General features: G+C 44.9%; 1 protein-coding gene across 3 annotated transcripts in view; it reads left to right on the plus strand.

Moving 5' to 3' along the window:
• The window catches only part of LOC147608035 (uncharacterized), a 29,926-nt gene extending 12,651 nt beyond the window's left edge, over window positions 1-17,275 (plus strand). Inside the window, exons 2-3 of one of the 3 annotated variants that reach the window (XM_086789977.1) lie at window positions 16,039-16,153; window positions 16,991-17,275. In XM_086789977.1, the coding sequence (XP_086646103.1) occupies window positions 16,039-16,114 (76 nt within the window). In that variant the 3' untranslated portion in view covers window positions 16,115-16,153; window positions 16,991-17,275. The remainder of the gene's footprint in view (window positions 1-16,038; window positions 16,154-16,990) is intronic. The other 2 variants (XM_086789976.1, XM_086789975.1) reach the window with 2 other exon arrangements.
• Window positions 17,276-19,110: the final 1,835 nt, after the last annotated feature.

Consider the following 19,110-nt stretch of genomic DNA (forward strand, 5'->3'; position numbering starts at 1 on the left):
AGGGGTGGAGGACTGCAGGTCAAGGGCAGAGTTTTCTCAACCAATAACGGTCAAGATTTCTGTATTTTCTTTTCAGATTCACATCATTCTAATAAAGCAAATACACCATCCGTGGTGGGGGCCCTACAGAGGGTATTTGGGACCCAATACTGTGTCCTCTCCATCTCTCCCTCTCTCTTTCTCTATTTTCTGCACATCTTCATTCAGTTTTTGTGCGTTAATTCCGTCGCGAAAAGAGTGCTGATTTCTGAGCATTGAAGTTGCTGATCTTCTCCGAAACTTCCGCATGTTACTATTAGAAGTCATCTCCTGTCTACTTTTATACACCAAGGCCTTTGTTGTGGGTGTGCCCACCCTTATGAGGTGTTTTATCATTTTTCCTCACTCCCCGTATTTTTTCCTATTTTTTTCCATTTTCCAGTGGTGTGGAGGGATGCCAGAGGTTGGCAGGAGCACCTAGTTGCTGGCCGACTTGCTCATGCCGTCGTGGGCTTCACCTTGTGGCTGGCCGACTGCCCAGACATCAGTCGTGGAGTATTTTACTGCTGGCTGACTGCATGTATGTAGTCATGGGCTTCATTTATTGCTGGCCGATCGCTCATGCAATCGTGGACGGCCACCAGTGCTGGCCGACTGCTCACATGGGACATATAAATAGGCCCCATGCCCCCACCACTTCCTCATTCAGTCTTTTGCGGGATCTTGTGTATAGAGAAGAGTTTACACACCTATCTCTCTGTGTTTCTTGTCCTGTCTATTTTCTGCATTCTACTTACTCTTGTCTACCCAAGTTTGGTTATCATTTCCGCTGCATATTTTGACATGGTATCAGAGCCCTAGGCTCGTGATAGATCTTGGGAGTTTTTCTGAGCAAGAGGGGGATCGTTAGGTTGCTGATTGGTGGACTGTTTTGGACTGTTTGGGAGCAAGAGAAAGGCGGGCTAAAGGTGCTAGACAGCCACTTGCAGGTTTTATAGTTTTTTTTTTCCCACCCACCCACCCTTTCAGTTTACTCCCCGCGATGGCAGATTTACTAGAGATGGCTGAGAAGCACGTGAAGATTCCGACTCTCCCCACGTTGCCAGTGGATCGTCAGTTGGACGGGTCCAATTACGGCATCTAGAAGGTCATGATGAAGTCTCATATGACCTTGTTGATTTCATCATCATCGGGGTTCCACGGCCGGAAGCAGAGGAAGGGGAGAGGAAGGGGAGTTACTGTCGACGAGGAAGAATCGAGAGGCACAGGCACACATGTGGGATCGTGTCAACGCCAAGGTCCGGTCATTTATTTTCCTCAACTGCACACCACAAGTGATCAATCATGTAAAGCACATGACGCTAGCGAGAGGCATATGGGAGCACTTGGCTTATTTGTATAACAAGGTATCACCCATGAAACGGATCTCCTTGGAAGTGCAAATGCGGGTTATGAACCCTGCAAAGTCCTCGACGATGCATGAACACATTAACAAGCTACAGGCCCTTTAGCAGGAAGTCCTACAAGCTGGGAAAGAGATATCATCTGAAGACATGGCCATCACTTTGCTGTCCAAGCTTGTGCCAATGGTCTTGGGGACCAGGAGGAACGTTTCACGAACCCTCCTGACAGCGGAGGTTCGGAGGCCTTAAATTACCAACGGTCGAAAGGCCGGAATAACAACAAGGGCAAAGGGAATTTCCTTGGAAGTACAGATGCGGGTTATGAGCCCTGCAAAGTCGTCGACGATGTGTTAGCATATTAACGAGCTATAGGCTCTTCAGCAAGAAGTTCTCCAGGCTAGGAAGGAGATATCGTCAGAGAACATGACCATAACGTTGCTATTGCATTTGCCCTCTCAGTACTCAGCATTTTACTCGTCTTTGATTACCTCTGGCAGGCTCAACATCATCACGTGGGAGGAGCTTGTGTCCATGGTCTTGGACCAGGAGGAACAATTCACGAACCCTCCACAGGACAGAGGTTTAGAGGCCTTATCAGGCCAACGGTCCAAAGGCCAAAACACGGGCAAAGGAAAGGCTTCATCAGAGAAGTCTTCTGAGAAGAAGTCCGATGCTGACCGCGAGAAACTAAAGGCAGAGAGGACCTGTAATGATTGTGGCGAGAAAGGCCACTATCAACTCTTTGGGTATGTGTGCATATGCAAGACACCCAAAGATACGAAAATGTGATACCGAAGGCTTGCGGCCATGCCAAGCCTCAAAAGGAGTAATGGTAACCAATGCCTTTGTGGGACATCGATTCAAAATATGACAAGCACACATGACAACTTCCACCCAAAAGATATGTGGTAGCCTCTTTGCCTTTAGCATACATCTGGCCATCTCCATGAGTGACCGATTCTTCCTTTCTGCAACCCCATTCTGCTGTGGAGTATAAGGAGTAGTAAACTGATGTTTTATACCTCTACTCTCAAGAAAGGAATTCAACATGTGACATATATTCCCCCCCTCGGTTAGAACGGAGAGTCTTAACCTTGCATCCTGACTCTGTTTCAGCAAGTGCTACAAAGGCCAAAAATGCATCATATACCTGTGATTTCTGTGTCATAGGATAGACCCAGCATATACGAGAGAAATCATCAATAAATGTTGCAAAATAGAAGCAACCTCCCAATGACTTTGTCTGCATGGGACCACAAAGATCACTGTGTATAAGCTGCAACTTTGCAATTGCTTGTAGAGCCTGATCACGTGGGAAGGAAAACCTATGCATTTTTCCCAAAATACATCCTTCACAAATGTGATCTTGAGGCTTCTCCATGAGAGGTAGATCTGTAAACATGTTATGTCGCTGCATAAGCATAAGACTACCAAAATTTACATGCCCCATGCGAGCATGCCATAACTCCGCATCAACCATAGCTGGAGTAAGAGTGAATGCATTATAAGCAGACTGATCCACTGGCTGAAATGCATCCAACTGATAAAGTCCATGACATAATGTACCAGTAAGCATCAAGGTCAAAGCATTAGCTTTGTCTCTGACCATGCATTTATCATCATCAAAGTGGACTTGCATACCACAATGTGCTAAAGAAGAAATGGACAACAAATTCTTCTTTATCCCTGGTACATATAAGGCATCTGTAAGGCGGAGAATGGAGCCATCAATGGCTGTGAGCTGAATCTCCCCAATGCCACGAACTGGAAATGAAGCATTGTTGGCACACTGAACAGTTTTGCCAACAGGGGCAGGGCCTACATGACAAAACAAATCCCTGCGAGATGTGATATGCTTTGAGGCACCACTGTCAAAATACGAAGTACATGCATGCTCTGTCATACTGAGTGCCTGTGTAGACCAAGAGGCATCATAGCTGCATGTATAGAAACAATAATCCCTGTCCTCAACAAAAGAAGCAGTCTCTGGAGGAGCTTTAGAGGCATCATTTACAGACATCCCAGATTCTTTTACCTTCTCTTTGGCAATCCTCTTTCTACACTCTGTGATGTACCTGGCTTCTTACAGTAATGACATTTGCCCTTCTTCTTGGGCTGTCCATCACCTTTCTTGGTATCATGAGATGAACCACCATCACCTGAATTCTGATTTGAACTCTTTGGCTGAGTTTTTCATTTCCCCTTTTGACCTGTAGTAAATGCTTGTTCAGCACTTGTGTTCATATTCATATTCTTCCTCATTTGCTCTGTAGCAAGAGAGCAACAAGTTCCTGATACTTAAGGGGTTCAGCAGCATTCCTCATGCTGAGGTTCAAAGAGGTATGAAAAGCCAAGTAAGATCTTGGCAAAGAGTGCAAGATGGTGGACACAAGCTGTGTCTCAGGAATAATCTCATCCACATTGATGAGTTGCTCTCTCAAATCCTGCAGCTTGTTTAAGTGGCTAGACATATCATCCCCTTCATGCATTTTCTGATTTTCCAGCTCTCTTTTCAAAAATGAGATCGGAGCCTCATTACGAGCAGCATACATCTGCTCCAAAGTCACCCATGCATTCTGTGAAGAGCCAGCTGAACGAATATGAGGTATAATAGACCTCTACTGACAATGCAATGAGTGACAAGGCTTGTGCATCTCTGGCATCCAATGTCTTCTGAGCATTTGTTCTTTGAACAGGCAATGGCTGTCCTGGAGCCTGTACCTGTTGTCCTCGTCCACGAGCACCCCCTTGGGGAGGAGTCTCTGGAGCCAATGGACCTGGACGTGGTTCATCACCACTAACAAAATCCCAAAGACCTTTTGCCACAAGCACATTTTTCAGCATAAAACTCCACAAGGAGTAGTTCGTGCCGTCCAATTTGTCTTCCTTAGACAAATACGTGAATACATCACTCTGCAGTTGATTTGCCATTATGCCTATGCACAATGTTGTACCTGTGTATCAAAAAACCCAATAGCAAGAACCCTGAAAGCAACTGTACTCCACTGAATACAGTTCACCCAAAGATGCCTGCACTCTCAATCCTCTGAAGGTGCGGCTCAATGCACCAGTGATGACTGAGTAGAGCAGCAAAAATGGCTTACACAATGCCAAAATGCCCAAAAATTGCCCAAAGTTACTGCACCCAAAACCTTGCAAAAAACCTGTAGATTTCTTTGCAAGAAAGTCTGCCTGTATCTGCCTGTAGATTTTCACAGAGAAAATAAAAATGCCCAATATTCAAAACTTGTAATGCTTACCACAATTGTAATGTACTGAGTAGGTTGTGGTAGTTGTAATGCAAAGTACAGTTGACTGTGCGTTTCCTGTCATATTTTTGGAAGAGGTTTGGGACAGTTTTCGGCCTAGAAAGATCACCCTCTTTCTTTGGCTGATGGCACACAGGAACTTGGCGGTCTGCACTTGGTTGGCTGTTGGAGGTCGGCTAATAGCTTGTCCGAGATGCGGCCACTTCTAGGAGTCTCAGCAACATTGTCTTTGGGATTGTCCGAAGGCTCAACAGGTTTGGTGGCGGATCCTCCGCATCTTCACTATGGACAGGGCCTCGACCGGGATCATTACTTGGGGCACTGTCGCTTCGCCCTGACCACCACAGAGGTTCTCTGCACAAAAATGGAACATGGGAGTTGGTGCATTTGCCTACAGGGAAGAAGGTTTTGCCATGCAAGTGGGTTTACAGGCTCAAAGTTGCACCTGATGCAAAGCCAAGATACAAAGCTACGTTAGTGGCTAAGGGCTTCAAGCAGGAATATGGTGTGGACTTTGATGAGATCTTCTCTCCAGTGGTCAAAAATGACCACACTTAGAGCTGTATTAGCTTTGGTTGCTCATGATGATCTGGATTTGATTCAGATGGATGGAAGACTGCTTTTCTTCATGGTGATCTCCATGAGGAGATATATATGCAACAGCCAAAGGGTTATGTAGTGAATGGAAAGGAGAAGCTTGTATGCAAGCTGAAAAAGAGTCTTTATGGGCTCAAACAGGCACCAAGGGAATGGTATCATAAATTTGATACATTCATGAAATCCCAGGATTTCAGGAGGAGTGACATAGATCATTGCTTATACACCAAGAAAGCTTTGGATGGCAGTCTATTGATCCTCATCTTGTATGTTGATGATATGTTGATTGCCGGGAAATCTCGTAAAGAGATGGATGCCTTGAAGAAGAGGTTGCATCAGACCTTTGATATGAAGGATTTGGGTGATGCAAATCACATTTTGGGTATGCGGATACTTCGGGACAGAAATCAGCATGTGTTGTATTTGTCTCAGAAGGAATACATTGGCAAAGTTTTGCAGAGGTTCAATATGGAGGGGGGGAAGGTACTCCTTTGCCTCCATATGTGAAACTCAGTGCTATGGACAGCCCACAGTCGGATAGTGATAGGGCTGATATGGCCAAGATTCCGTATGCTTCAGCTTGTGGCAGTCTCATGTATGCCATGGTTGCTACCAGGCCGGACATTGCATTTGTAGTGGGAGTGGTTATTAGATACATGGCCAACCCTGGCAAGAAGCATTGGGAAGCAGTGAAAGGTGTCATGAGATACGTGAAGGACACACAGGATATGTGCATCTGCTTTGGCAAACAGGATGCATTAGTGCATGGTTACACGGATTTGGATTATGCCGGTCATCCAGATAACCGGAAGTCTACTACCGGTTATGTGTTTACATTCACAGGAGGTGCTGTGTCATGGATATCCAGGATGCAGAAGTGCATTGCCTTATCTACTACAGAGGCCGAGTATATTGCAGCCACAGAGGCTTGCAAGGAGGCATTATGGCTATCTCAGTTAGTGGTTGATTTGGGTTATACAGGGGATATTCCATTGTTACATTGTGACAGTCAGAGTGCCATCCAGTTGGCAAAGAACCCTGTCTTTCATGCAAAGACGAAGCATGTGGATGTGAAGTATCACTTCATCAGAGAGGTGATAGAGGACAAGCTGATTCAGCTTGTCAAGATTCATACGGATGACAACCCGGCTGATCTGTTGACAAAGAGTTTGCCTCCAGAGCGGTTTGCTCATTGCAGACACTTGATGGGCATTGGATGAGGCCAGTTTCAGCCTTGATATGGCCTTGTATATTATCATGTACATGCTGATTTTTTCTTTTCCTTCACTTAAGGACACATTGCCTTTAAGTGGGAGGTTGTTGGGGTAAAGGCATTATGCCCACCCTTATAGTGTGTACAAGCCCATAAGTTTTATAGTACATAGTACACTTAGTACATTAATAGTACTAAGTGCACTATGTGCACTAGAGCAAATATACATGTGTGATAGGGGAGTCACACACTCATACTTTGTGAGTTGACTTATCCCCACATGTCTCTCTCTCTCTCTCTCCCTTCTTCTCTGTGTGTGTCTCCCACATGAAACCCTAACTGTTTCAGCTGAGCTTCTTTAACTCCTTCAGAAAGCAAGGAAAAGCTGCCGCCTGCTGAAGACTGGGTGAAGAGGGAGCAAACAGAACCTGAATGGCCAGCGCATCTGCTGCTGAAGCTCATGTATGGCCACGAAAACAGAGAAAAAGCCTGCCCGTTTGCTCTCGCCTTGAAGAGAAAGGACTGCTGCCCACTGTACGGATAGCACTCAAGAGAAAAGGAGAAGGAGAGGGAGAGAACACTTCTCAACTGCTGTGCGCCTACCCTCCTTCATGCACATACTTGTTCTTCTATTTAAAGGAATCCATGAGCCAAAAATACCTATGTTTGCTTTTTCCCATCGTTAAAAGTGGCAGACCCTCCAAAAATACCACAAACCTCTCTTTTTGGGAGATAAAATGTTGGGGTAAAGGCGTTATGCCCACCCTTATAGTGTGTACAACCCCATAAGTTATAGTACATAGTACACTTAGTACTTTTAATGTACTAAGTGCACTATGTGTACTAGTGCAATATACATGTGTGATAGGGGAGTCACACACTCATGCTTCATGAGTTGACTTATCCCCACAACTCTCTCTCTCTCCCTTGTTCTCTCTGTGTATGTCTCCCACATTAACCTAACCCTAATTCTGTTTCTCCCACACAACTGGTATCAGAGCCAGTCTGCAGCTCTCTGCATGTGCAGTATACTTCCAACATGATGGTGGAGCTAGGCGCCTACAACTGTCTGTGTTGCACGTAAGAAAGTGTAGCTCTGTCGACCTGATTCAGCTGCAGCCTGCGTAAGTTGCAGAGAGAGACAGAGCTACGTGTAGCATTAGCCAAGGCAGCATAAGCGGGCGTCCATCGAATACTAGGCCAGCTTGGCGCTAGGCGAACAGGCGAATACACAAGGCGCATACCTGGTATAGGCCAGCTTGGCGCTAGGCGAAACAGGCGAATACACAAGGCGCATACCTGGTATCCCGCTACCAACGATAAGGAGTGTAAGGCTGCAACGCCTACGTGGCTGGGCGAAATCAGGTCAGCCCACACAAGGCGAAGTCGACGGCAAAGGCTACTAGGTGAGCGAAGAAGCGTCGGCTGGCTGGGCGTCACCACAACTACTCGAGTCGTCATGCCTGCCTGTGCGCTTGACTCATAGACCCATTCGCACGTAGACGCCTGGCTGCGAATGATTCAACGCCTTGTGATTGGGGAAGGCCAAGCTCGCTTTCTTGAAGAAGCTCACAGTAGCCTGGTCCTCCTCATCTTCTGCACTTCACAAGCTCCACGGCGTCCCTTGTGTAGTGCGCTTCCCCAATTCATGGCGTAGTCCCTCAAATGTTCAATTTCCTCATCCTTTTCAATTGTTCCTGCCCAGTCCCCCTCCATTCGCGCAAGCTCTACAGCTGCAGAAGCATCAGCATCAGCATCAATAGCAGCACTCTTTCTGCAGCAACATCAGCAAGAATTGCCCCCCCTCTCCTACAACAGCATCTGCAATCAAAATTCAGCCTGCAAATTGAAGAAAAATCAAAAATTACAAGGTATTTTCCTCAATTTTTTTTTGGGATTTGCAATTGAGCAAGTACAATCAACAATTGAGCAGATACAGGTGTCGAATTGCTCAATTTTGAGCAAAATTGGCAAAATTGGGTGACATTGGTCACAATCAGGATCAATTTGCAGGAAATTGGTCACAATCAGGATCAATTTGCAGGAAATTGGATGTCGAAATTTGGGGCTTTTGATGTAATTGTGCAATTAAGCACTCATACATGCTGTATGATGTGAAAAATCGTGCATTTGGGCAAAATTGCAGCAAATTGCAGCAAATTGCAGTGCAAATCAAGGGGCTTTTGTGCCAATTCGGTTGATTTGCATGCAGGCAATCGCATTTGATGCTGTGGATAATGTGTTGATGCCTTACAAGCACTCAATGTGCCTGTAAATCAAGGGGCTTTCATGTATTTGATGTATATGTGGCCAGGGGGAAGCATCGTGAACACTCTGGATGCCTTCATGTGCGTCAATGTACCATGTATGATCAGAAATTGATCTTAAATCAAGGGGCTTTTCAAGTTCGTATGCTTGTTGAGCTTGGCAAAGCAGCAGGCAAGACATTTATGCCTTGAATCCTCAAAAATCAGCTTGCAGTCAAGGGGCTTTTGCCCAATTTCTGTTCGGAACTGTTGTATGCAGTGTACGGGACTGTAAAAATCTGATTTTCACTCATTTGGACAGCCAGGAGAGCATTTATTGCTACTGTACCTGCTGGTACAGATTTGGCACAGCTTTGTGCAAGTTTTGGCATGGCTGTACACTGTTTTGAGTGACCAAAAGGTTCAATTTCAGCTGCTGTACTTGCCGGTACAGGTTTGGTACATCACAGGTGAGCACTTGGTACTGCTGTACAGTACTTTGGAAGGGCAACAGAGCACATTTAAGGTGCTGTCCAAAATCTGCAGCAACCAGATTTTGGTGATTTCATCACAAAAAGTGGGAGAAAAGTTGCATTCTTGCTTCCGCAGTGGGAGACAAAGCTTGGGAGAAAAACTGTGAGCACTTTGTGTGCTTTTGGTGCAGTGTTTGCACATTTTTGCAGGGAGTCAGGCATTGACAGGTTGCATTTTGCTATGGCAACCACAGGTGAGAGCTCTTCATTGCTTCACATCAAGAAGCTTGAAGGCTCGCATAATTATGATATTTGGCAAACCCAGTGCTACAATGTGTTGCTCCAGAAAAAGCAGCACAAGCCTATCAAAGAAAGGGGTGTAATGCCCGCTTCTCTTACTGCTGAAGAGTGGGAAGATATGGATGAGCTGGCAAGATCTACTATCATGTTGTCTGTGTCAGACTCATTACTTTTCAGCATTCGTGAAGAGAAGATAGCTTGGGGAATGTGGCAGAGATTGCAGGACTTGTATGCCCAACAAAGTGCCTCAAGCAAAGTGTATTGGTTGAAGAAACTCATAGGTCTTCAGATGAAGGAAGGGGCTTCTATGACAGCCCATCTAAATGAGTTTAATGGTATTGTCAGCCAGGTCATTAATCAAAAATTGGCAATGGACGATGAGTTCAAAGCCACTTTTCTGTTATGCACTTTGCCAGAGAGTTGGGACACATTCAGGACAGCCACTAGCAATTCGCATGCTATGCTGTCATATGCAGATGTTGAGGGTGCTCTTCTTCAAGAAGAGATGAACAGGAAAAACAACTCTGTTGGAAAGTCCAATGCAATGAATGCACGTGGGAGATCCCAGCAAAGGGGGAAAAGCCAAGAAAGGGGAAGGAGCAAGTCTCGCTCCAAAAAGGATTTGGAATGCCATTATTGTGGCAAGAAGGGACACATTAAAAAGCAATGCTACAAATGGAAAAATGATCAAAAAGAAAAGGGAAAAGGCAAAGACAAAGACAAGGATGAAGCCAAAGATGTAAAGCCAAAGGGCAAAAGTGGAGTCAAGATTGAAGAAATCAATGTGTCACATGCAGGTGGCAGTGAGGATGAGGTCCTATTTACTTCTTCACTTGATGCCCATTCACTTCTTACAGGTGGTCATGGTATGCACTCATGGATCATTGATTCAGGTGCCTCCTTTCATGTCACAGGTTGCAGAGACTTGTTTGTCAGGTATACTGCTGGCAATGAAGGAGTGGTTTATTTGGGTGATAACCATGCATGCAAGATTCTTGGTAGAGGTGATGTGAGGCTTGTGTTTTCAGATGGCTCACAGCTTATGCTCCATGATGTCAGGCATGTGCCTGAGATCAAGAAGAATCTGCTTTCTACTGGACAGCTATGATGATGGACATCATGGACAACAACAAAGGGCTGTAAATCAGCCATTACAGCAGGAAAACCAGCCCTTAAATGGTGCTGAAAATGGTCCAAATGGACAGCCAGAGATGGCAGAAGATATCCCTATGGATATACCACAGTTGGAGGAGATACCGGGCATGATTTTTCAGCCTTATGGCATGGAACAGGAGCCACCAATGGGTGATATGCAGGCTGGACAGCAACCTGCAAATGATGGTCATTGGGTACGGAGGTCCACAAGACCCTCCAGAGCCCCTGACAGGTTTGTTCCAGGGGTTGACTACTTGATGCTCACTGACTGTGGGGAGCCCTCATGTTATAAAGAGGCTTTACAGAGGGCAGACAAAGCTCTATGGGAGCGTGCCATGAAGTCAGAGATGGATTCTCTGCACAAAAATGGAACTTGGAAGTTGGTGCCTTTGCCTGCAGGCAAGAAGGTTTTGCCATGCAAGTGGGTTTACAGGCTCAAAGTTGCACCAGATGCAAAGCCAAGATACAAAGCCAGGTTAGTGGCTAAGGGCTTCAAGCAGGAATATGGTGTGGACTTTGAGGAGATCTTCTCTCCAGTGGTCAAAATGACCACACTTAGAGCTGTGTTGGCTTTGGTTGCACATGATGATCTGGACTTGATTCAGATGGATGTGAAGACTGCTTTTCTTCACGGTGATCTCCATGAGGAGATATATATGCAGCAGCCAGAGGGTTATGCAATGAGTGGAAAGGAGAAGCTTGTATGCAAGCTGAAAAAGAGTCTTTATGGGCTCAAACAGGCACCAAGGGAATGGTATCATAAATTTGATACATTCATGAAATCTCAATAATTCAGGAGAAGTGACATAGATCACTGCTTGTACACCAAGAAAGCTTTGGATGGCAGTCTATTGATCCTCATCTTGTATGTTGATGATATGTTGATTGCCGGGAAATCTCGTAAAGAGATGGATGCCTTGAAGAAGAGGCTGCATGAAACCTTTGATATGAAGGATTTGGGTGATGCAAATCACATCTTGGGTATGCGGATACTTCGGGACAGAAATCAGCATGTGTTGTATTTGTCTCAGAAGGAATACATTGGCAAAGTCTTGCAGAGGTTCAATATGGATGGGGGAAGAAGACTAGTACTCCTTTGCCTCCATATGTGAAACTCAGTGCTATGGACAGCCCACACTCAGATAGAGACAGGGCTGATATGGCCAAGATTCCGTATGCTTCAGCTTGTGGCAGTCTCATGTATGCCATGGTTGCTACTAGGCCGGACATTGCATTTGCAGTGGGAGTGGTTTCTAGATACATGGCCAACCCTGGCAAAAAGCATTGGGAAGCAGTGAAAGGTGTCATGAGATACCTGAAGGGCACACAGGATATGTGCATATGTTTTGGCAAACAGGATGCATTAGTGCATGGTTACACGGATTCGGATTATGCCGGTCATCCAGATAACCGGAAGTCTACTACCGGTTATGTGTTTACATTCACAGGAGGTGCTGTGTCATGGATATCCAGGATGCAGAAGTGCACAGCCTTATCTACTACAGAGGCCGAGTATATTGCAGCCACAGAGGCTTGCAAGGAGGCATTATGGCTATCTCGGTTAGTGGTTGATTTGGGCTATACAGGGGATATTCCATTGTTGCATTGTGACAGTCAGAGTGCCATCCAGTTGGCAAAGAACCGTGTCTTTCATGCAAAGACGAAGCATGTGGATGTGAAGTATCACTTCATCAGAGAGGTGATAGAGAACAAGCAAATTCAGCTTGTTAAGATTCACACGGATGACAACCCGGCTGATCTGTTGACAAAGAGTTTGCCTCCGGAGCGGTTTGCTCATTGCAGACACTTGATGGGCATTGGATGAGGCCATTTTCAGCCTTGATATGGCCTTGTATATTATCATGTACATGCTGATTTTTCTTTTCCTTTACTTAAGGGCACTTTGCCTTTAAGTGGGAGGTTGTTGGGGTAAAGGCGTTATGCCCACCCTTATAGTGTGTACAACCCCATAAGTTATAGTACATAGTACACTTAGTACTTTTAATGTACTAAGTGCACTATGTGTACTAGTGCAATATACATGTGTGATAGGGGAGTCACACACTCATGCTTCATGAGTTGACTTATCCCCACAACTCTCTCTCTCTCCCTTGTTCTCTCTGTGTATGTCTCCCACATTAACCTAACCCTAATTCTGTTTCTCCCACACATAAAAGAGGCGCCCACTTAAAGTGTTCACACATGGTTAAAAAGATTAGGTCCACCTCATATATATATATATATATATATATATATATCTTGACCAAAACCCCACATGTCCACCCACTTTTAAGTGTGAACATGTATCCTTATAAACCATAAAAGTGAGTAAAATCCTGTAAACTCATGTCTTGTAAACCGCCTTCAAATAGAAATATGCCAGATAAGCCTTCACACACGTTCTATGACAAAACTTGACTTTACACCCGTGTCTTCCATCCTATGGCTTTGCTACTTTTGTGGAAAAATCCCTATTCACACCTTGGTTCTACTTAGTGTATAAAACACTGGTCGAGATGGGTGAGGGACCAAATGGTGACAAGAAGCGTCGTTTTTTCAGTAACTAATAGAAGGATCTTTTTCCCGGGGAAAAAAAAAATCTTAGTGATAATCCACGGGATCAAACTCCTTCAATACTGCCTTTCGGTAATCATCCAACAAGAAATGGAGTGGGGCTTAAGGTGGTCTTCTCACCACGAGAGGGCGGCACCTGTCAAAGCTGTACGCACCAAATGGAGCTGTTGATACATATGAACCTCTTGGATTAGGAGCCTTAATTCTGTGGTTAAACAACCATTAATGAGACTAGGTACACGTAGCACAATACCACATAGAGCGGGGGACTGGAAGAGAGCGTCTCTTTCCCCTCCTTTGAGCGGCGGCTGGAGGAGAAGCGCCTCTTTCCCCTCCTTTGATTACTTGATCACCGCCTTGTACATGAGGCGAGTTTGTACATAGCCCTTCATGGTTGTTTTTAGCCCTTCGTGGTTGTTTTTAGCCCTTTGTGGCTATTTTTTGAGTAACTAATAGAAGGATCTTTTTCCCGGGGAAAAGAAAATCTTAGTGATAATTCACGGAAACAAACTCCTTCAATACAGACTTTCGGTAGTCATCCCAACAAGAAATGGAGTGGTGCTTAAGGTGGTCTTCTCACCGCAAGAGGGCGGCACCTGTCAGAGCTGTACACAAGCTGTTGATACATATGAACCACCTGGATTAGGAGCCTTAAAACAACCACTAATGAGACTAGGTACAGGTAGCACAATACCACAACCATCCACATGAACAAAGGAGGACACCACGCTAGGGGCGGAATGAGCCGGCCACTTCTTTTTGTAATCCAATAGAAAAATTTTAAGGTACAAGATAGAGGGTTCCAAGCACCAAATTTCCAAGTACTAGAAATAAAAACAAAATCAAACAAATCCTCTGCCCAAGCCCATGGCATGGGGTGCCTCCAGCTTCACACCCAAACTGGTGGAGTCACTAGCCCAGTCTCACACAAGATATCTCATGTGGATCTCACAGGCTGACCCCTAGTCTCACACAGAGTTGATATTCTATTCCAATATATAGAGAGAGGAACCAACAACAACATACACTGGTCTTTACAGCTGTCAGGTGCTCCAGGCATGCAAAACAATGATCAAATCAGCCCAAAACTCCTCCAACGCAGGTCACCTAGGTCTGGTACAGCCTCTGGGACAGGCAGCGGACTCTGCACAGGTGGTCGTACAGCTGAAGTGACACTGTTCGTACAGGGCGGGTACAGAGTCTGGTCATATTTTTTGGATGCTGGTGGTATATCTGAGAGCTAGGCGCCACCGCCTCGTAAATACTTATGTTTCATGACCATGTACCTATACATGTGCATGTTTACAACATCTTATTATCATAGATGACCATGTCAAGGGCTATAAGCATAAGTATTTTGGGTACTCACAGAGCCATGGTGGCAGCCATCAACACATTAACTTGAGTACTTGTAAACCCTTGGCTGCAACCATATACAATACCCAAACCTTTGCATGTATCACAGAGGCTTATGTGGAACTTTCATGCATCTGTAGTTGCATTTTCACCTTGTGTGTCCTCATGCATCATCTTGGGACATTGAGACAACATGGACATAACACTCCACACTTTTTTCCAGAAGCAACATGTGCACTTGCACTTAGACAAAGCAATGCTCTAATTCCATTTGTTTAGATAAAGGTGAGTGAAAAACCCTATTTCGCCAATTTTTCCTTGGTATCATCATGCCCTTGCTGAGAAGCACGAGCCTCAGTAGACGCCAAATCTGGAACAATAGGTGCTCACTGTTAGATATGACCTCCATTCTTTCTTTTAGACCCTGAAGTAAGTCTGCTAGCTATGCAGGATCCATAACAAGTAGCCCGAAACCAGTGATAAGAGGGATGATGAGGGTTGCAACCCTTCACATTGAGGAAGGGTGGTTGAGGCAGGGAACCAGAGAGAACCCAAATAGTGACGTTAGTGACGTTTCCTAGCCCCAACTTGTGCACTCTTGGAAACTAGGGGTCTACCCTAACCAAGAAACCAATGCACAGGGGTGATGAAGAAAAAACAGGCGTTTGATACCCACCATAGAACACTCGTGCGTATGTGCTAGGGTTTTGAGAGAAGAAATAGCAGCGGAATCAAACATGAGTCCGAAAACTGCGGATCTGTATTATGGACAAGAACGAAAGTACAACTGAAATTCGGATGATTGAGATCTCAGCCCATGCTCTGTTGTATATCCCTTGGCCAGCCCACGCCTGTAGAGAAATGCTCTGTAGACGCCTAGCATTGAGAAGTACGCAGATGATTTTTTGCTTATTTTCCCAGGCATGTATGCATATGGGCCAGTAGTGTGGTCGGCCAGTTTATTTGTTGTCGGCCTGTTGTCCAATGGTGACTGTCACATGGCTGTGTGGCACTTGTGCTGGCCAGAAGCCTGCCTGCCTGCCTGTGCACACATCCCGACTGCTCCCACTGGCTGTGCATACTGCCCGACTGCCCTCCAAGGCTGGCTGATCTGTGCACATGCTGCCCGACTGCCCCACAAGCTGTCCACATGTACGCACACTCTGGCATTTATTCTACATTCATTACCTTCTCAAAGAAGGTATTGATACAGAAACTACTAAGATCAATACAAAGGCTAGCTGCTGAAGCCATATTCACCCCAACCCAACATGCCCCCCTCAAACCTCTCCCTAGGCACGGAGCGGGGCTCATGTTGATGGCTTTGCAGGAAAAGAGAAATTTCCTCATTGGCTAAATGGTTGAATTATAAGGGTGTTTTACACAGCTAGATGTCACAATTTAGGGTTTTTTGACATGGAGACGAGTTTGTGTGGGGTGTATGTTCGCTTATTCTTTGATTGGTCCTGGCAGAGCTGAAAAGTTGAAACCAAAGGAACTGGAACAACAGCCACTTGATAAAGCAAGTCCTAAAGATGAGAAGCCATGAGCTGAATAGCAGTTTTCCAGACAATGTTGCACCCGGAAGGTATGTCCTGGTTTTTTTTTTCCCTCAGGCCGAAAATGTGATTTTAAAGCTCTTATCACACACTTGTTGACCTCTCAAGAATCTCAAACTAGCTATTAGTGCTCAGCTTTTTATTGGTGAGAGGGTGGTGGACGCAGCAGGACAGTCAAAGTAGTTTTTTTCTGCTTTTTCCGCTAGAAGCTTTTATTTTTTTCCCAAGCTTTATGTGCTTAAGAGAAACATAGAGAACAGGAAATCATTGCTATTTTCTTGTGATTAGTCATTTGGAGAGCTTCTTTATTTTGTCATATAATAACATCAAATTTTGTGCAACATGTGATATATATGCTAGATATGCATCCTTGGATCACTTGGTTTATCTTAAAGAAAATTATGAATCAGAATGATAGTTTGATTGGTTGTGAAATATGTATAGTTTTTGTGTCCTGATGTGTGTGTGTGTGGATATTATAAGCTATGCATGATGGAGTTGACAAGAATTTGACCTGATGTTCCTTTGGTCTATGTTTTTTTTGTGCATGCCCTGTTTTTCTGCTGCGTGAGAGAGAGCCCATACAAAGGAGTAGGGTCTAAATCCAGCTTGTCAATTTGTGGTTATTATTTTGTTTGAGATACGCGCCATAGTTTTGGTTGTATGGTGTTTCAAGTCTTGGAAACAGTTAAAGTGAAAATTGTTCTTGAGACTTGGAGGCAATTAGAGGGATGAGACATTGCCAAGTTAAATCTTACAAAGTGCATCTTGTAGGTCCTTATTTAAAAGACGACTGGCTTTTGTAATTGCTGTGAACCTATGATTGATCTGTTCCACGTCTAACTAGTTTTGCTGTGGTTGTCAAGATGATACTCAATCACGAGTCTGAGGTATTTGATTCGATTGTGTGGACCTTGTCCAGAGCTATGAGGTGCCATGGCAGCATGTCCTATCTGTTTACTACAACAGGCGATGTTTGCACAGCATGCCAGTGTGCACCTTAACTTATGTAAGCAAGGCTTGTGATGATGCACACAAACTTCCTTAAGCAGATTAGCTTTGGAAAATTTGGTATGTACCTTAACAATTTAAGCTGCACACCTTGTGATATCACGAGAAATTAATTTATAGATCTGTGCAAATTGTTCTTATTTTCTCGTTTGGTGAGTTATGTATAGATCTGTGCAAGTTGTTCTTATTTTGTTCATATGGTTTTCATATGGTTGTGCTTTTTTTAGTTCCCTTATGCTATGCTCCTCTGTGTGTTTCTTAATGCAATTTTTAAGGGGTTAAATGGGCTTAAAAAGAGCCACATAGCACTAGGGGGCTTAACATTCTGTGTTTTCCCCAACTCTGGTGTGTTTTTGCACTTTCCGATTCTCACTCCCAAGTCCAACATGACCTTGTGCTTGTTGGGTTATACAAATAACAATGTGGGCATCCTCAATGTCATTTTTATGGTAATAGCAGTTTGAAGTTGTTCAATTAGCACAAAATTTGATAGATAATTAAAACTTGAAGTTCTTTGCATGTTATCAAAAGTAATATTCCCAGCTTTTTGAACAAGCTTGAGCTCCCATAAGGTTCACCTATGCATGTGTGCCCCGCCCCCCCTCCCCCCGCACCCCCCCTTGCCTCTCTTGCAACAGCCTTTGTTGCTGTCTCCCGAGCTCGACGTCGGCACTTTGCTTGATATTGTTTTCATTTCTTGTATTGGTCTTGGCTTGGAAAAGCTTGTGGATTGTTCTTGAAATAAATTCCTAAAGAGGGGGTGCCCCTCCCCACCCCCCCCTTCCACCTTCCTTGCCTCTCTTGCAACCGCCTTTGCTGTTGCCTCCCGAGCTCGACATCGGCACTTTGCTTGATATTGTTTTCATTTCTTGTATTGGTCTTAGCTTGGAAAAGCCTATGGATTGTTCTTAAAATAAATTCCTAAAGAGGCGACGGCGCTTGTTTCCCACTCAGCGTGGTGTACCTTGTGAAATCCCTATACCCATCTTTCTCTCCCCCTCTCTCTCTCTCTTGTACACGTGGTTGAATTTGTCACTGCACGCTCCATTTGGCTTACAGGTTTGATAGGAAGCTTGAGGCTGTGTTTTTTGATCTCTTGAGAAGCTAAAAAATTGCTCATCGTCTCCACCACAAAGAGGAAGAGGAAGGGTGCAAGGGTTTAGAGCCATAATCCTAGCTCACTCTCAAGCTATCCACCAGTCTCTTTGGCATAGATCATGGAAGGCCACTTGAAAGCCACCCTCATGAGCTCCCAATGAGAAAGAAATAGGTGAACTGGAGGTCCATTCTCACCTCAGCACTTGCCCCTAGGAAGGGCCATCAAAGCCTCTACAATCTGGTCGGAAGACAAGGGTGTCATAAAAAAACTCGTACCTACAGGGAGTGAGACATTGTAGTGAGCATGGAACCAATGGATATGGCATGGTGGGGTCCTCTACAGAGAGGTTGACAGGTGAATGGTCTGAATAGGGTGGCCACTCATCGACATAGAAATGATCCAAACGAGAGGTTGGGACCAGCGCTCCTTCTGTCGATTTGGAAAATCTCACTCTCCCTAGGCTAGGCTGAAAATCGGAGAGATGACAGGTGTTATGTCCCGTGGTAGTGAAGAAGGCTCCAATCTCTGCACCAGAAACAATATCCTTTCTATCACCTAGCTATCCTCCAATATTAAAGTTGCCCCTTGTACACCAAAATCAGCCTGAGGGAATCCCTGGCGAGTCATGCTCCAAATGTCCGGGGTGTAAATGTTGTGGACGCTCATTCGGTTCTCTCTAAGCCTAATAATAACTCATTGTGCCCTCCCAATGCCCGAGCCCACCACTGCCGGAAGAAGCTATTCACTAAGGTAGTACTCTACCTAGATCACACACGGGCCGAAGGTGGGTGACCAAAAAGTGTAGCTCCCGCCTTGCAAAATCTTCCTGCATTTGTGGGTACGACCAGCTGACAAGATGAGGAAGGAGGGGCATTG

This window comes from Cibotium barometz, chromosome 54 (genome assembly GCF_041138505.1).
Source record: "Cibotium barometz isolate CiBa-2024 chromosome 54, ASM4113850v1, whole genome shotgun sequence".
NCBI lineage: Eukaryota > Viridiplantae > Streptophyta > Polypodiopsida > Cyatheales > Cibotiaceae > Cibotium > Cibotium barometz.